General features: G+C 40.1%; 1 protein-coding gene across 4 annotated transcripts in view; it reads left to right on the plus strand.

Moving 5' to 3' along the window:
• ccndbp1 (cyclin D-type binding-protein 1) overlaps window positions 1-10602 on the plus strand; it is a 46243-nt gene extending 35641 nt beyond the window's left edge. The window contains exons 10-11 of one of the 4 annotated variants that reach the window (XM_070958783.1): window positions 9279-9325; window positions 9797-10499. In XM_070958783.1, the coding sequence (XP_070814884.1) occupies window positions 9279-9325; window positions 9797-9905 (156 nt within the window). In that variant the 3' untranslated portion in view covers window positions 9906-10499. Of the gene's footprint in view, window positions 1-9278; window positions 9326-9796; window positions 10502-10528 lie in introns of those variants that run through there. The other 3 variants (XR_011602044.1, XM_070958785.1, XM_070958784.1) reach the window with 3 other exon arrangements.
• The last annotated feature ends 3780 nt before the right edge of the window (window positions 10603-14382 follow it).

The following is a 14382-nucleotide window of genomic DNA, read 5'->3' on the forward strand; positions in this document are numbered from 1 at the left end:
TCCTGAATGGAGTGCAGGTTGTCACTAAATAACACCTTTACAGGTAATGATTCCACCTTTTCAGGAGAGATTTTGCTGGATATGACTTACATACTTTTGCTTTTGATGTAACATATGTAGATGTAGTTATAACTTTCTGATAGTGGCTTGCATGTGTAGTTTTACTTAAATAACATTTTCGCTGCTTGAACTCTGCTTGTAATTGAGTATTTTTATATTGTGTTATTCATAATTTAACTAAGTAAAGTATGTAAATATTTCCATCACCTCTGACTCTTCCAGTCATCTTTCTACAGATGAATTATTCAATTTGGCCACCAGAGGGAGCACTACACTCCATCTATCTAAGTTTATAATTTCCGAGGGACTTGAATGTAGCGTGATGATGTGGAACACTGGAGAAGGAGTTTGGATGTGGAGAGGCGGTTTGTTTGAAATCCAGCGATTTCTAAATTTTCATTAAATCAATATTTGCTGTTTATTGGCATAATCTGATTTGTGACTGGGTCTGGATTTTAGAATGAATTCTGATGAGGATGGGGAGGATTGGAGAAGTATGGAATACAGTAATCCTGATCTTAGAAGTAGTCAGAGATTCTGTGGGACGAAAAGATAGGGTTATTTGAGTTTCAATGTGCAAACATACATTTCATCCCTGGTCACGTGTTACAAATGCCATAGATATGGACACATAGCAAAAGTCTGTAGAGGAAGGCAGAGGTGTGGGAAATGCGGAGGGGAGCATGAGTATGGAGAGTGTGAGGAGGAGGGGAGGAAGTGTTGTAACTGTGGTGGAGATCATACAGCGCCGTACAGTGGCTGCCCAGTTAGAAAGCAGGCGGTAATAGTACAGCAAGTACGAGCAAACAGGAATTTATCCTATGCTGAGGCGGTCAAAGTAGTGAATGAGGAGAGTAAGCCTAGGTCTAAAGGAGTGGGAGCACAAGTGTTAAATAAAAGTCAGAGTGATGCACCTAGGGAGAGCATAGTTGGTGCAGAAAATTAAGTATTATTTATAGCCTATGTGGTAAGTTGTGCAGACCAAGTGAAAATGAAAACGGAGAAAATAAAAATGATTGTGAAAGCAGCAGCAAAATTTCTGAATATGGGGAATCTGTCTTAGGAAAAGATTCAGACAGATCTTATGCAGGGAGAGTCAGCTGAGCCTGTATCACCATCGATAAATCATCCTTAACGAATGCTAGAAGCCTTATAGCTAATGGGCAAAAATTTAAAGGGTTTGTGCAGGACTTGGAAAGCAAGCCAGATGTAATTTGTGTTCAGGAATCTTGGCTAAAGCAGTCTTTAGAATTTGTTATTAAAGGGCATTCAAGCCTTAGAAGGGACAGGGGAGAGGGAAAAGGTGGAGGATGTGTTACATTCATAAAATGAGGTTTGCAGTATAGGGAATTAAAGAGAGGTAAAGAACTGGAATACATAGTTACAGAGGTGTGGACAAAAGAGGGAAGTGTGAGTATCATCATTTTTTACAATCCTTGTAAACAATTAGATCACGGGCAATTAGATGAGATCTGGAAAATTTTAAGTGGGAAGGTAATTTGGTGTGGGGATTTTAATGCACACAGTTCTCTTTGGGGAGATAAGGATGATGTCAATGGTGTTGTGGTAGAAGAGTTTTTGGATGAACATGAATTAGTGTGCTTGAGCGATGGAACATACACAGGAATAGATGTGACAAAAGGTAGTGAATCTGTGATAGATATTACCATTGTCACTAAAGAAGTAGCTGATAGGTGTAGTTGGGAAGTATTAAGGGAAAGTATTATAGGTAGTGATCACTATCCTGTAGTGACTCAAATAGAATAAATAGGCGGATTCTGTGGAAGGCTGATTGGGAGACATTTTCAGAGATAAGTGAGAGTGAGTTACTGAGGGCTAACAATAATCAAAGTATTGAGTTGTTGTGTAAAGACATTACTAATGGTGTAGTTACTACTGCAGATGCTGCCATTCGTAAGACTGAGTGAAAAGAAAGGAGTAGAGGTGTTCCTTGGTGGTCTAAGGACACATAATTTTGAAAATTTAATCAAATATAAGACATGTCAAGGGAAAGTAAGGTGTACTATAAAGAAGGCCAAGAGAGACATTGGAAGAAGTTTTGTGACTCTAGTGGGAGAACCACCCCAATACAGAGAGTGTGGGGCATGGTCAAGAAAATGAGGGGGAATGGAAAGGAGTTTGACTATCCAGTAATGATAGAGGATCAGAGGATTATTACTAATAGCAGAGAGAAAGCTGAGGCAGTAACAAAGGTGTTAGTTAAAGTGCACAGTTCAGGAAATTTAACTCAAGAGGAGTGCAATGGGAGAGAATCATCCATCCATCCATTATCTATACCGCCTATCCCTTTCGGGGTTGCAGGGGGCTGGAGCCTATCCCAGCTACAATGGGCGAGAGGCGGGGTACACCCTGAACCGGTCGCCAGCCGATTGCAGGGCCACATCCAAGGACAAACAAACATTCACACTCACACTCACACCTACGGACAATTTAGAGTCATCAATCAACCTAATGAGCATGTTTTTGGTCTGTGGGAGGAAGCCGGAGTACCCGGAGAGAACCCATGCATGCACAGGAAGAACATGCAAACTTCACACAGAAAGGCCCTGCCTGACCCAGGGATCGAACCGGCAACCTTCTTGCTGTGAGGCACGCGCACTACCTGCTGCGCCACCGTGCAGCCCGGGAGAGAATCAACAATAGCAAAATATAGAGGTGAGTTATATGAGGATGATGGGGAAGGTGGGATGTTAAATACAGGATTTTCTATACAGGAGTTTAATAGGGCATTGAGGAAAGTTGGTGAATCTACGCCAGGGAAAGATAGGATTTGTTATGCTATGGTAGAGAATTTAAGTGTCAAAGGGAAAGATGTAGTGTACATTTGTTTAACAAGGTTTGGATAGAAGGTGTTATTCCAAATGAATGGAAGGTATCGATAATTATCCCAATTAGGAAATCAGGGAAAGATGGTAAGAAACTCAGTAACTACAGGCCAATTGCACTAACGTCCCAAATGGGGAAGATTATGGAGAGGATGGTCAATGATAGGCTGGTCCAAAAGGTCCAATGCAGAGCTACCGGAGTGGTATTAAGAAAAGCAGAGAAACCATGGACCCAGTATTTGCTCTGGAAGATGAGATAAGGAAGGCACGGATAAATAAAGGGACAGTGCTGGCGATCTTTTTTGATGTAGAGAAGGCCCATGATATGGTGTGGAGGGAAGGCCTTCTTGTCAAACTTCAAATGCAAGGTGTTAAAGATCATAGTTAAGATCAATGGGTTTTATAGCAAAGAGTATTCAATAGAGAACGGTACTCCTCAAGGCAGTATTATTAGTCCAGTATTATTTTTGTTAATGATTAATGATGTGTTTAAGAATATAGAGGGGTCTATTAAGGTGGCTTTATTTGCAGATGATGGTGCTATGTGGAAGAGAGGAAGGAATGTTAACCATGTTGTAGGTAAGATGCAGCAAGCAGTAAATGCTGATCAAAAATGGGTTCTTGAGTCAGAATTTCCATAGACAAGACTAAAACTATGTTCTTTACAAGGAAAAATATTAATCAAGAGGTAGTTCTAAAAATTTCAGGTAAAGCTCTAGAAAGAGTTGACAATTTCAGATATTTTGGTTTAAGAGGTTAACATGGTCTGTGCATATCCAGAAAATGATAGCCAAATGTAAGTGTTGAATGTTACGCGTTGCTTGCGAAGAGTGGAGTGGGGATGTAGGCCTGCCATGAGAACTATATACACAGGACTTATAAGATCTGTGTTTGACTATGGGTGTGTAGTGTATAGGTCTGCAGCCAATATTCTTTTAAAGAAATTGGATGTCATTCAAGCATTGAGATTGTGTCGTCAAGCTAGGAGGATGACCCCTGTAAATGCATTACAGGTTGAGATGGGGGAGATGCCTCTTTATATGAGAAGGGATCAGTTAACATTAGTGTACTGGGCAAACCTAAAGGGGCATAAGGAAGATCATATATGCCAATCTGTCCTTCTTAAATGTCAGGAGAGAGAGACAAAAAACAGACCAGAAGTTTTGGATGGATCATATCTCAAAAAGTTGAAGAAATGCATCTGCATAACATTGAAGCAAGTCCTGCAGTCAACTTCCCAGCAGTCCCGTTGTGGATGATGGGAAGTCCTGTAGTTGATTTAGACCTTATAGAACTTAAAAACACTGGGGAAATCAATAGCTCTATTGTAGAGCTGTATATCAAAGATAAATATGGTGATAGGGTAATAGTGTATACGGATGCAAAAGCAGAAAATAACAAAGTGGGTGCAGCATTTGTTATACCCAGGTATAGGATAAGCAGAAGGGAAAGGCTGAATGACAATCTAGCTGTATATACAGGAGAGTTAGAGTTATACAGGAGAGCACTTTCTTGGGTAGAGAATAATTGGCCAAAGAGGGTAGTAGTTGCATCAGATTCCATCTCTGCGCTGCTAAGTATCCAGAATGGGTCTTCAAAGTCCAGACAAGACATTATAGTGGATATTTTGCAGTTGGTGCATAGATTGCAATGCTCTGGGGTTAATGTTGCCTTTGTGTGGGTGGCAGCTCATATAGGAGTATTAGGAAATGAACTGGCAGACAAGAATGCTAAAGAAGCTACCATTTTGCCTGAGGTCAGTCTAAATATTACCTATAGTAAATCAGAAATAAAAAGCATAGTTAAGTCCAAGCTAAAGGAAAACTGACCTCTAGCCTGACCCAGGAACAGTTGACATCAACAGGAAGCGTGTGGTCAGCCTGCGACCAGTTTGCCCAGTTGCCATGAGGTCAGTAGACTCAGAAGAAAAAGTCTCAATGTTCAGATTTTAGAAGTCGATTCTTCTCTGGAGCCCTCGCATCCTGCACTTTAGTGTGTTTTAAAGGTATAGTATCAGTAGAAGTATTGGTGTTAGATCAGTGGTTTTACTAGCAGCCTGCAGGTGGCGATGTTGTACTGAAAGTCTAACCAAACTTTCTATAGACTTTATTTTATGATCCACATTTAATCAAGAGTCTGTGTGCGAATGAGAAAGTTCCCAAATATTCTATAAATAGCAGAGAGTAAAAAACAGAGAAGGTAAGATTACCCCAGATTAAGAGCCAGATTAAAATGATGCGTCTTTTATTAAAAACATAACGCATAAGTTTGCAGTTTTGAGATCACAGTTTAGAAAGCCGCGTCACCAGATGTGGTTTACAGAACATGTCAAAGGAAGTGTTTTCAGCTGAAGCATGAAATAAAAGTTTACTGCTGATATAGGAAGGTGTTTACTCAGGGAACGATTTCTAAATGAGTATAAAGGACATTAAAATCAAATCTCAGAGATGAAGGAAGAGAGAGCAGCAGCGATCATGTCGCGCACATGCAGAGCAGCTGTAAATGTGTACTCAGTGATCCGGATGTGGCTCTCACAGTTTGGCTGCAGGGCGAGATCAAGTTTGAAGTGTGAGCACGCTTTGGCCTCGTTCTAGAGCTCAATATGATCAGACTAGTATGCTGTCTATCAGGTGTATCTATCGTTGGACAGGTCTACATCTTAACGCGTGTATGGCTCGAGGCGCTCTGACAGTCTTTGTTCTCTCCTCATGAAGAACGAAGCTCGTGAATCAAGGCATCACACAAAACTCACTTTAAGACTGAAGATTTCACATGCTTTACTTCACCATTCAGCAATCCCATTTTCCTAGAGGTCATATAAAAAAAATATATTTAAAAGTGTCTTTAATTGACATCATGCAGGCCTCATCATTGTCCTGGTTTGAGGAATTCTGTGAGATTTGAAGTACTTCTGTTTTATCAATGAAGAGTGTGTTTCACAGACAACAAGGCGGCAGTGCTGGTGGTTCTGTCCGCTCAGATTGGAGTCGTGAAAGACGCCATTGAGGAGACTGAACAGGTGTGTTTTTGTAACTGAGTAGCATTTTGTCCCTCCTTAAGTAACAAAAAGTAGAGATGAGACCAGATAGATTAAATGTACTCAACAAGGAATTTACTCCGGGGTCTGGCAGTAGTATGCTAACCAAGTCCAATAAACAACAACAAAAAAATATTGTTGGATTGGAACGTACCTTTCCTGTAAATCAAATGTCAGTTTGTTCAACTCAATACATGTCTTTTATTTGTAGTGACACAATCACTTCAAAAATATTAAACACACACACACACACACACACACACACACACACACACACACACACACACAAAATAAATAAATAAAGTAAAATACCAAAATAAATTGTCTTCGGCTTTGGTACAAATGATCTGACTTAATCAGACAACAAAATTAAATGACAACAATCTAGTTGCTGAAATATCAAAACCCAAAATTATTGTGCAATGTCTTTTCAGTGTTTATCAGAACTAAATCAATCCTTTTGTTCTTGAATAATGAACAGTTAAACCTCTCCACAGATTGTGGTTATTCGCAATCCGGTATTCCTTAGTCCAGGAAGAAAAAAAAAAAAAAAAAAAAAAACTCCAGTGAAGAAAACAAAATTGGGTACCTGTACCTGATACTCAAGTGATCCACGCGCATAGCTGGGTGGTGGCGGCGACACGTCCGGGAAACAGCAGTCTCTACCTGGCTCCGGTCCACACCCATCAGCTAGCAGGAAACATCATAAAAGTGGTGACTTGACATGTAAGACGGCTAGAGACTGGCTACAGCTTGCTTTGTCTTCTCTCCTCTCAGCATAAAAGTCAAGTGAAGTTTTAAACTCATATACATTGTCAGTAGAGTTTACTGTACAGTGTTAATATTAAACACACACAAACAACTCAACAACTAATTTAAAAGGCTGTTAGCTGTCAGTTATGACTTAGCAATTAGCATCTTAACTAGCGATTAGCATTTAAGCTAGCGATTAGCGTTGAAGCTAGCGATTAACATTTTAACATTGAAAAATACACATTTACACATACACCAGCAAATTACCTCTTTTCACAACACAAGCACAACCACACACATCCAATATATGTGTGCTCACCTAGCAGGAAACATCATAAAAGTGGTGACTTGACATGTACGACGGCTAGAGACTGGCTACATTTTGCTGTATCTTCTCTCAGCATAAAAGTCAAGTGAACCCGCGAAATCCCCTGCTCTGAGATCGCCACTCTACAGCCATAAAGCGGAGCTTACTGTTGTGACTCTTAAAGAGACAGTGTGCCTATTAATACTGAATACACAGGCTAAATAACCACTGGGACTGGATTACATTTTCACTGATTTTCACTTTATTTATGTGGACACGTGTTGAGTCTGGACGGATGAACTGAAGATAGCTCTTCACCCAGGCGTTATCCGAAGAACACGACCCTTTCAGCGATGTCCTCAATGATGACCGGGAAGGGGAGGAGCCTCGAGGCAACCAGGACACTTACTGGTCAGAGAAAGACCGGCGCGTGATTGGTCCGTGCCAGGGGCTGATGAACGCCTTAGCAGTGTGCCTGAGGAAGCTGACGTCGGCCGTCAAAGCCAACAGTGACGTTAGCACGTGTCAGAGTGTGGCTCAGCTGGACGACCCACACGACACACACGCACGGTTATGCTATCGTGTATTTTTTGCTTGTCGATACTGAAAAGGACCAAACTGCTCAGTCGCAGCATTAAATTTCCATCATTACACAAAACTTAACTTAAACGTCAACATGTAAATCTGTAATAACCAAATTAGAAACTAAACCAATTTATGATGCAGTGAAACAGTTGAAATTCTCCTTCTGCTCAGTCTAACAAGTTCAATTCAAGTGCAGAAGGTCTGAAGGAAGGCTCGTCTTCCTACAAACCTGTAATACTTCTATCAATGGAAAAGTATTTATTACTTTGTCTTGGATTGAGATGCTTTTTTGAAAGACACCAGCTGGACTGTGACACTTCAAAGGCTTAATCCACCGTTTTTTCCCACATTGCTCATTTTTAATGGAAGTGAAGTGTCACTTTTTACAGTCATGAAGACGAAACTCCTCCTGCTGTCTTTTCTCCTCAGTGTTGATGATCTGGCTCTCTGTCTCTACCCGCCCATGGACTACACACACACACACACACACACACACACACACACACACACACACACACACACACACACACACACCATCATTAATAATGAAACTTAGTCAGAAGTTCAGTTTCCTGGATGTCACCACAGATTGAACATTCAGTAATCTGGATACTCTGTGCTGCTCGGTCTTGATGACATCTGCTCAGTGTCCTGCAGATCAGTCAGAATATCTTTTTGAGTCCAGAATTGTTGCACAGGTTACTCAGACTACACCTTGATAACCCCTTTAAATGTCATGCTGTTCTCAGGTCTGTATTCATTTAATGAGAGTACAGTGAAAGGTCCACAGAGGAGTCACACTTATACTGAAATATTCCTGGAATTCCCCACTGGAAGAGTTTTTCCACAGCAGGATAAAAACAATAATAGAGGACAATAACGAGTATGAACACTACACACAAAATACACAGAAGGCTGTCGCACTTTTATTAATCAAAGCCGTGTGTTTTCAGCAGGGACTTTAGGGAATCGATCGTCAGCTATGTAAATAATCATTAATTGATAGTGATAATGCAATTTTAAAACGGTGTGCAAGAACAGAACGAGTGAATGACGTATTTGAATCCTAAAAAACTGAATTATTTGAATTTAAATGAAACAAAACTAAATAAACTGGTCACTTCAAACTGTGTCTAACTTTGTCGCATTGATGATAAAACCTTATTGTTTCAGTCATGATGTGAGGATTTGCTGCTTTTCTGTGTTTAATATTATTTTTGAACTTTAGGATTTGCATTGTTGGTCGGACAAAAGAAGCGATCTCGTCAACATTTTGACTTTTCTCATTTCATAGATTAAACACATAAGCAATGAATAAAAAGAAAAATGTGTTGATGTGCAGTCGTACTTTTTGTAGATTATTTTTTATAGATTTTTCTTTCAAAGTTTCAATTCGTCCAAATTACAAAACAGCAGAATTTGTCTTCTCTGTCTCTGTTTTGACATGCAGATTAATGTTCTCAGGCACATCCAAAGAAAACTGTTCCCGGTTCCCACCCTGCTTTTGTTGTGGGACTTTAAAAGCTGTCAATTCCAAAAAAGTTGGGATGTTGTATGAAACATAAATCAGAAACAACAATCAAAAACACAGAAGTATTTTAATAGCAGCTTAGCCCCACCCAACATGTAAATATAAAAGTTGAAATAAATAAGAAGTACAAATAAATCTGTTATCTTTTTTTACCTACAGGTGTGTAAACTGGCAGCGCTGTTAAAGAAAGTTCTGGAGATCATCAGGTGAGATTCCTCTGTCTATATTTATTGTTGTTTCAAATCATAAAAACGTGAGGTTTTCTTCAGAAAGGGTTCAACACATTCATGCAAAATCACTGCGACGGTTCTTTAAGTGTGACTAATCATGAAGGAGCCTCAGTGCTGTAGCTCAGCTGAAGTGGACCAATGAGGAATAAGGTTAATGGTGAGTAAAAATTCCTGGAACCAGTGGTGAAGGTGGGAAAGGACAGATGTCCTCAGAGAAAGTTGGAGGGTGTGTTTGAGGAGGGTTGAGAAACTTGGGCGTTGTTTCTGTAAATCCGACAGGTCATCAGTCTTATCAGATCAAACAAAAAGCAAATCCAGTCGACTCATTCGCTGCCAGTTTCCTCCTGTGACTGATCTAAATGAGACGTCAGCAAAGAGAACCTAATCTTTAAATTATTGTCTTTGTTTATCTCTCTCTCAATCCTCCGCTTCTTTCCTCACGGCCAGGTCCAGTCACGTGTGCGGGGAATCACAGCTGTCCTGGGTTCAGTTCTTAGACGGAGCCGTGGACCACAACCTGCAGAAGGCCAAAGACCTGATTCAGCAGGACAGCTAGTGTGTGTGTGTTTCTGTACAGTTAGAAGTGTGTCTGCTGTGTGGTTTTATGTATGGAGGGAAAGGCTGCAGTGCTGCGTTTGTGGGTGTGGATGTGCGCGTGGGTGGACAGCCCAAAAGTATTTAAAGGAAGGTCTCGTGTCCTCCCATTAAATCTTCTGTAGAAACAAGGTTAATTATGCAACTCTGCATAACTTTGAATGTCAATAACCTTGTTGATGCAGTTAATGAACATTTGACTCTTTGCCAGATACACAAACCGTTTCAGGACAGACTGTCGGATTAACTGGATTAATTGAAATAACATGCAAACCTCTATAATTGTCTTGAGTTATTGGTCTTTCATGACAAATGAACAGCAAGAACAGAGAAGAGACATTTTGTTCTACCTTTGTCCCGACAAAGAGACGTTCAGATACATCTGGCAAAGATTAGGACACAAAGTTAAGCTTCACCATTAAAAGTACAGTGAATGACAGATAATTTTGTGCTTGTGAATTAGTTTTACCTTATTAATGTTGATATGATGTGAAAATATTAACGACCAGAATGTGAAGATGGATAAACAGTTTTTTTTACAGAAAAACAGGTAATCATAAAACATCAGAGGAGTGCTCAATGAAGGTCATTTTGAAAAGCCTGTCTTGAATGAGCCAAAGAGACTAAACGAGGATTTAAGTATTCTATAACTTTGAAATGCAGGCCTGAGAGACAAAGCACAAATCATGTGCAGACATTTGACATTTGCAGCTGCAGAGCAGCACAAAGCCTACTTGATTTATGATATAGAGCAGTGGTTCCCAACCTGGGGTCCGGGCCCCCCGCTGGGAGGCACCAGAGATCGCAGGGGGTGCGCACAATTTTGTCTGCACTGAGGTTGTGAGGTTACCAAAATTATATTTGGGCACATTAAATTTCTAAACTCCCAATAACACACCCAAATGGATAATCAAAACTCTGTATACTCCAAATTAAAACATAATTTTGGTTTACATTTAAATTCATCAAGCTATTTATGACCTCTGACTTTGTTCTTTTAGTGTATGCGGGTAGGAGTTGGGGTTGGGGGGCCTGGCTTGTCTTGGACAAAGGCAAGGGGGGGCTTCAAGAAAAAAAAGTTGGGAACCACTGATACAGAGAATAAAATATCACAGCAAAGACAAAACATGCTGAAAACCAAGCCAAAGAGAACTTCCGGCAGCGCGTTGTAGGTCAACAGCAAGCTCAAACAGAAGTACTCGTTTGAGTCCAGAACATTTTTCAGAATATAAGAAAGACCTCTGAATGCAGTCCAGTACAAAGAGGAGGAGAGAGGAGCTCAGTGTGTCAAGACGTCTGATCCTGTAGCAGCATAACTAGAGGCTGGTCCAAGGCAAGCATGAGCCGGCACTCACTGTAAGCTTAATCATACAGGAAGGTTTGAGGCTTACTCTTACACAGAGATGGTTTTTACCATCCGGATTGAGACTGGAAGATGGTTCAGCTTGATAGCTGAAGACTCTGGCCCACATTCTAGTTTTGGAGAACCATAAGTAAGCGTGCATTCTGGATGTACTGTTGCAGCTAGGTAATAGGGTTTGATGAGCTCTCTAAGATTTGATGGTGCATGACCATGTAGGGTGTGTAGGTAAGGACAAGGATTTGAAATTCGCTTTCAGGAGCCAGTGCAGATGATTGCTTTCCCTAGTTTTTGTCAGAGCACAAGCTGCAACGATCCGGATCACCTGGAGAGCATTTAGCAGCCTGATAGAGAGGAAATGCAAAGGATTTTTTCTGCATTGTCTTGAGACAATATGGTCCTGTTTTTTGTGATGTTACGTATTGAAAAAAGGCAGTCCGCAGATTGCTTCCAGATCCCGTAGAGTGGCACTGGAGGCCACGGCAATGTATAGCTGTATCATTAGATAGTGAGTTTAGGGCCAACAAATGTCCAAGTTTGGTATCACTGATGCCGGTGGTCCAGGTTTTTATGTCCTTATTACATCCCTGAAGTTAAGTTAACTGATTGGTTTGGCTTCATTGATAAATACAGGTGGGTATAATCTGCATAGCAAAAGAAAATTGAGTGTTTCCAAGTAATGTTGCCCTCAAGGAAGCGCATATAGGGAGATCAACATCGGTCCAAGTCCACAACTTGGTGGAACTCTGACTAACTTGGGCGTGCACAAAGGAATCATCATTAATACTTAATAAGTACAGAGTCCTTTATCTCATGCAGTTAGAAGGTCATTTGTAACTTAACCAGTGTGGTCTCTGCATTATGATGCACTCTAAAATATTGTCTTCATATGGAGTGAATTTTAAATTTATGGGTACAAAATGTCAATGGGAAACTTTGTTGCAGACAAACAAACATTTATCTTTTATATTGAATTGATACCAGGTGTTGAGCTCAGAAGAACAGGTGTATTCTCTAATGGGAGTGTTACTGAGAGCCAGCAGCATGAATGAAAGGTTGACTTAATCCTTTCAGTAATCTGACCGAGTGTCTCCGTTCTGCCTGTCTTCACACCGACAGTCTCCCACTGATCTTCAGGTTGATGCCAGTGAACGGAGGATTTGCCACACCTGCTGAAACAGTCAGGTTAGAAAAACAAGCGTCTTCATTATTGCCAACAAGCCGCCAAGCTTTGGTGCACCGCTCCCTCCTGGTGGTCCAGCGCACAACAACAATTCTCATTTCTAAATTAAACAAACAGGACTGTGGCTGCCACCTAAAACGCTATCTAGTTCGTTCAAGTTTAAAAAAATGTCATCTAAATTTTTGGCTACAGTGGACAAAATCATGCCTCTCTTAATCTCTTGTTTGAGCCTGAAGAAAGATGATTCAGAGGAACTGGTTTCAAATAAATTACTAAGACAAAAGCCCACAGTCAACAGCATTTCAGAATGAGACAAATGGAAGAGATACTAGATCAAATAAGACACCAAACTTTGTTTTTGACAACAAGATAAACTATGTTCAGTCAAAGCATAATGAAGAGAATGGAGCCTGGCTTTTTTTATTGATGTAAACATATAAGAAACAGTTTGCTGCTTCATTTGTTTATCACATAATGGACACAAACACCAAACAAAGGATGTAACAGGAACCAAATCATTTCATTTCTTAAATAAAAGCTCATTTTAAAGAACAAATATGGGACATTTTCATGTTTTCTGCACTCAATAAAATCAATGTATCTAGAACCCAAATCACATATTTACAGAACAACAAATTTCATCGCGTCTTGATGTTACACAGAGTAAATTACATTACACCACTTGCACTATGTGATATCAGCTGCAGTTTTCTAGTAATAGCACCAGTCCAGGAAAATAAAAACAGTGTCAAGTCCAATTCCAAAAACTTTAGGCTGCAGTGTAAAACATCTTTAAAACAGAAGGTGATAACTTGCTAATCCTTTTTGACAAATACTCCAAAGAAGTTGGGACGCTGTGCAAAACGTACTGTAAATTAAACAGCTTCAAACAAGTTGGGACAGGAGCAGCTAAAGACTGGGAAAGATGTGGAATGCTTTAAAAAACACCTGTCTGGAACATTCCACAGGTAGACAGGTTGATTGGTAACAGGTGATAGGATCATGATTGGGTATGAAAGGGGCATCCTGGAAAGGCTCGGGCGAGGGTGAAGAAAGGTTCACCACTTTGTGAACACATGATTGGATAAAGGAGATTAATACATGTGCTCAAGAACACTTTGAGAAACAAACACAGTTTGTTTACAAATAATTGCAGTTTTATTGATTTTTTTTGTGTCCCATCATTTATGGAATCAGGGCTGCTGATTATTTAAGTGATCATTATTCCATTGATACCATCAACTGCTGGAAATTCTCAATTTGCTGAACTTTCTGACTCAGACTTCGGAATTCAGGTCCTGCCCTATCCATCATTCCAGACACACACACACCTATGCACATGTTCAGCACTAGAAACGGTCACTTACAGTGATTCAGAGATGACAGAAGTTTCACATTAATTATTGAATAATATTACATCACATCCCAGTATCAGCCAATATTAGTGAAGAATAAGATATGGAACAAATTTCAAGCTGACCGTCATGTAACCACACGACACACAAAGTAATATCAGGCAGAATGTGTTGTTTTTTCATTGTTAAACTTCACTTTCATCATTAAATCATTAGTTAACAATATGTCAAGTATCTCATGAGCTCATAATCACCTACAAGAAAAGCTGACATTTCCTGGGAAACACGTACGTGACTGTTGCTCAGCCTGATGACTTGTTGTGACGTGACGAGGCGTTCATGTGTGTCCGAGCTTTTGTTTGTTTATTTAGATCTCCATCAGCTGCTGTAAGGACTTCTGGGTTCTGCATAGCTCTACTTGCAACATGTAGTCATATGATAGACAGATAGATTATCTGATGCCTCTTTAAACTAACAACTAATCTTAAGCTTTTGTTGAAAGCGTGCTCAAAGCAGCTGGAATTGATAGTTTTAGAATTGT

Source organism: Chaetodon trifascialis, chromosome 3, assembly GCF_039877785.1.
Source record: "Chaetodon trifascialis isolate fChaTrf1 chromosome 3, fChaTrf1.hap1, whole genome shotgun sequence".
In the NCBI taxonomy this organism is placed as follows: domain Eukaryota; kingdom Metazoa; phylum Chordata; class Actinopteri; order Chaetodontiformes; family Chaetodontidae; genus Chaetodon; species Chaetodon trifascialis.